This window comes from Eurypyga helias, unplaced genomic scaffold, assembly GCF_000690775.1.
Source record: "Eurypyga helias isolate BGI_N326 unplaced genomic scaffold, ASM69077v1 scaffold21740, whole genome shotgun sequence".
NCBI lineage: Eukaryota > Metazoa > Chordata > Aves > Eurypygiformes > Eurypygidae > Eurypyga > Eurypyga helias.
In genome coordinates this window covers 1-4,693 of record NW_010225302.1, presented here as the reverse complement: position 1 = coordinate 4,693, position 4,693 = coordinate 1, and the positions used below count along the sequence as shown (strand labels likewise).

Here is a 4,693-nt window from a genome sequence, read left to right as displayed (position 1 = left end):
ACGCCCGGCTGGATCGCCTCCGTTCCCGGGCGGGAGCATGGCCGCGCAAGGCGACACCTCCCTGAGCAGCCGGCCGCGACGAGGGACGGAGGGCCTGGGACACTTTCTCCATCGGTGTTTTGGGGTCCGGCCTTGGTGACCCCAGCAGCAGGCAGCACGGGGCACTGCTCCGCCGTGCAATGCCCGTCCCACGGGTCTACAAGGGTTGGGACATGGGTGGAGCAACGCTACCTTATGACTACAAATCATACTAATAGAATCATGGAGTCGTGGAATTTTTGAGGTTGGAAAAGGCTTTTAAGGCCATCCAGTCCATTCCCCCAGCACCACCAAGTCCACCACTGACCCATGTCCCTGAGCACCTCGTCCACACGGCTCTTCAATCCCTCAGGGACACCCCGTTTACCAAATATCATGTTTCGTAGTGTAAATGTCGGTTCTGTCTCTGCAGGAACTGGCCCAGAGATGATAAGTCATCTTGTCCACTTTCACCCGTGATACAGGGCCATTGATCAATTGCCAGAAAAACCTTTTTTAGCATTGTGTTCAAACCAGCATATTAGGGGAAAAAAAAAAAAAATTTAAAACTTTTGGGAAGGTTGAAATTATGTCAGATTGTTGGGGTTTTTTTTAATAACTTCAATTGAAAATTAAAAAAAAATTGTTGGAGATGTGTTGTGCTTCTGACTTTTTGACACTTAGGGGTTATCAGGTTTTCTGTCCAAATGCCGTTCTTGCTCCGTTTCAAATGTTCAAGTTCGAGGTGAGTGCACAGGTTTACCAGCAAACACACAAGCGTGGGTAAACAAAACTGCTTTCATATTTGTATTGGCACATCAGGAATAAAAATGTGAGAGAAAAACGTGCCTCTTTCAAGAAAAAAAAATCCCCCTTTCATGACTTCTGCGTTAGAAAACAACTATTACTTTCTGACAATGGGGGTCTTATTAAGAGGAGGAAAAGTTGTGTTTCTTTTGTATGTATTTTTTAACTCCTTTTCCACAGAAACACAGCAAAAAGGATCAGCAACCCACGCCTGGCAGCCGTGGGGCCACCGAGGCATCGCTGCCTGCTCAGAAAGGAGCTGCCCAACGCTGCCTCCCCCTCAAGCCAGTCCCACGTCTCGTTAAAACAGACTATAGATTTTTATTAAGAACCAAAGCAAATAAATAAGTGACACTTAAGGAGAAAAAAAAAAAAAGTGATTTCTATAAATAACAGGAGTAAAGTGATATACAGTGTTTTGGGTCAGAAAGAGGCACAATAAGTTCCCCTGAGCGGGCAGGACATGGTGCTTGGTACCCTGGGCAGACCCAGGAAGGCGAGGGGAGAGCCCGGGCGCTGACAGCCCGGCCCAGGAGCACCGAGCTGCTAACACGGAGTCTGGGGGGGCCGAGTACTGACCCCTCAGACCCCCCGCCCACCAGCAGTACAACAGCTAACCGCGTCGGGGGCTTGCAGATGTGCTCACTGCGCGCGCCAGGTGCCGCTTCCCGTGACACCTGGCTGTATAATGAGGAGAGAAGGGAGCAACTGCCGTCTGAGCCAGAATCAGCACATCTGGACGAGGGCAGGGGGTCGTCTGAAGCACCAGAGGTGTTGGAAAGCTGCCTTTTTATAACCACCCCGATGGCCACACCTCGGCCCGCCCCAGCGCCTCGCTCCCTGCTGCAGCACACACACACCTGAGCAAAGTGAAGCAGTGCCAGGGAGACCCACCGGGTTCTGCCCTCCGGGTTTGGGATGCCGAAAGAAAGGCACACATAGACCAAGGCACAGGACGAGAGGAGGCACTTGCATTCCAAGGCCAGGAATCAGACCTCGTTCATCTTACTACAAGACAGTCTGCGGCTGGGAGCAGAGGGCTGTCCAATATTTTTTGTTGTTGGGATCTCAGCATCAAATATGAGTCGAGTTAATCAGGAAAAACAACCAATGGTGATTTTCCTCCCAGCATGGGTCTCCCTCCCAGGAGCACAGTCAGATGCAACGGAGGTGACCTCGTGTTCAAATGCCCTTACGCTCACAGCCGTCACCGTCCGAGTGTCACCCAGCCTCTCTGCAGAGGACTGTTGGCATGTCCTGGTGCTCTAAGAGCAAACAAGGGGTTGCATGCCTTGCCACACCATCAAGGACAACTGGCCTGGTGATAGAGCCCTGGGAATTACAACACATGGCTACCAAACAGCAGCCAAAGAATATTTGGTGGGAGTTCCTCCCAGACAGCTGCGGTTTAGCCCTGTAGGTCCAGCTCTCAGACCGAGAGCGTAATGTCTCACTTGGACCAAAGAAGGACAGACGTGCCTGCATCCCCACTATCTCCATCAAGCAGACACGTCTGAAAAACCAGCGGTGGCAGCTGAATGCCATCAGCTGTTCACAGCTCAACGTCCACAGTGTCTTCCTCGTGGTCCTTGATGTCCGTCGAGTCCGCAGTGGCAGGCTCTATCACCCTGAACTGTGACAGCTTTGCCGCCTTCTGCTCCATGCTCTGCTTCCTCCACTTGATCCTCCGGTTCTGGAACCAGACTTTCACCTAGCAGGGAAAAATGGCACAACAGCTTAATCCGAAGTCTCCAAGAATTCCTTTCCAGTGGGGGTCATGGTCACATGCTCCCAAGGCAGATGTCCCCAGAAAGCAGAGTTCCTTAGGGAGGGGAACATGCCCCTTCTCTGCTTGGGGCACAGAGCACGTGAACACGAGGTGACACCATGGAGGGCAGAGTGTCTCTGGGACAATGGACCAGGGGAGAGGGGGACGCAGCTGCACAAGGATGTTCTGGAGGGAAGTGCCTCCCCCAGCTCCCACAAGCCTCTGAACCCATCCCTGGGGCCACGGCTACCTGAGGTCCTCGGGAGATACCCATCTATCCCCGCCCTGTGCTCCTGAGAACCACCCTTGCTTTGCTCTCCCAGCTAAATTTGGATCCCACCATGGAGGATCACGTGACTCCTCCTTTGCACACCAAATAAGCTTGCAGCAGAAACTTACTGGGAAGAGCAGGAAAAAAATGTAGATCCAGCATCACAAAAGGACAAAACGCACCCTGACCCGGGACCTGCACTGCCGTCCCAGCTCCCCCGTTGCTCACCTGAGTCTCCGTGAGATGCAGAGTTGCAGCCAAGTCCACTCGCTCCGTGCCCACCATGTACTGCTGCTTGAGGAATTCCTGCTCCAGCCGCTCCAGCTGCTCCGGTTTGAAGACGGTGCGGACCCTCTTCATCTTGCAGGGCCCTCCAGACCTCCAAGGCACAGCAGGACCCAGCGAGCTGGCCCCTACGCAGTGAGCCAACTCCAGACCTGCAAGAAAGCAGCATGGAAGGGGTCTGCACATTTGAGGCCATTCCTCCACTCTTGATGCACCAAACCCAGCTGTAGCCGAAATCCAAACACTGCTGCTATGTGCAGGGAGCTGGGAGAAAGTAGCACCAAAGAAGAGCAGGGATGTTCCTACCTAGATCAGCTAGGCTCCCTTTCCCATGAAAGGTGGGACCAGATGATGTTTTGGAGTCCCTTCCAACCTCTTCTATGGTTCTACCCACAGGTACAACCTAGGATGGTCCTGGACATGCGGCCAGACCCAGAGAAGTCGGCCCTCAGTGAGGTGAGCGGGGTTCCACCTCGGTCTCTACACAATCTTTATAACAGGATGATAAAGTCCATCAGGAGCCGCTGAAGACAAAAATTCCCATCTGCATCTCGGAAGTCCCTAAACACAACGTCTAAAGGCCGGGGGAGTTTGCCTCATGCTGGTCCCTGCACTTGCCCTTCCCTTGGAACAGCATCCGGGAGATCCTGAACTTCCACCCACTCCTTCCGTCTCCTTTAATGAGGGATGCTGTCGTGTTCCCCGGGCACAGGCTCCTCTACCCGTCATCAACTGGGCGCAAGTTCTACACATGGTTAAGGATTTGTGGGATGGAGACCTGACAGCTTAACAGCTGTACTTGCTGTCAGTGTTAAAATCATTGCACCCCACACATTTAATTTTTCCATTTTAGTGCTCAGATAACAGCAAGTGTCATTCCAAACGTGAAATGCTTCGTGGGAATAGCTTTGCAAATTTTTTAACGCTTATTTTCATACCTGTACATTTGCTAGAATACACAGATGAACACACAACCGTGCACATGCTGTCTCGTAAGAGAAATAATAGATTAAATAGCTATGCTAAGTAGCTAAAAAAAAAAAAAAAAGAGAGAGATCGAGAGTAGGAAACACTTTGGTGCCTGGGTATCGTAGGATATTCAGGATCAAATCAAGAGTTCCTTATGCAAGCCAAAGGTGCTCGGCTGCAGGTTTTGCCCGGGCAACAACGAGATCAGGCTCCGAAGGCTAAAAATATACTTAATTTCAAGAAAAATGTTCTGAACAGAGGTAATTAATTAAAACAAATGAATCGTTCTGCCTATAAGGGGTTACAGTACCCTCTGAGGACGCGCCCGGTGGGTTAGCCTGTATCCCCGAGGGGTAAATGTTACTCCCGTATCCACATCCAAACCCTTTTTCCCCACGGAAAACTCTTCACCTCGGGGGTGGCCGAGAGGCTGCAGAGATTAAACCACAGCCCTAAGGCGGGGAGGGGGTGGGGAGGCATTTTTGGTGTCGCAAAGTCCCGTATTTTCACTCATCTCGCCCTGCGGGCGATGCCCGCCCAGCGCCCGGCCGGCCGGTCCCCGCGCTCAGCATCCC

At 52.0% G+C, this 4,693-nt stretch overlaps 1 protein-coding gene across 1 annotated transcript; it reads right to left on the bottom strand.

The window, feature by feature from the left end:
* Positions 1-2,377: 2,377 nt before the first annotated feature.
* On the bottom strand, positions 2,378-3,301 carry LOC104507728 (homeobox protein not2-like; the record flags this gene model as incomplete). The annotated part of the gene is made up of 2 exons (XM_010149097.1): positions 2,378-2,536; positions 3,093-3,301. Coding segments are annotated over 2 exons (368 nt in total), but the record flags the coding sequence as incomplete, so codon positions are not given.
* Positions 3,302-4,693: the final 1,392 nt, after the last annotated feature.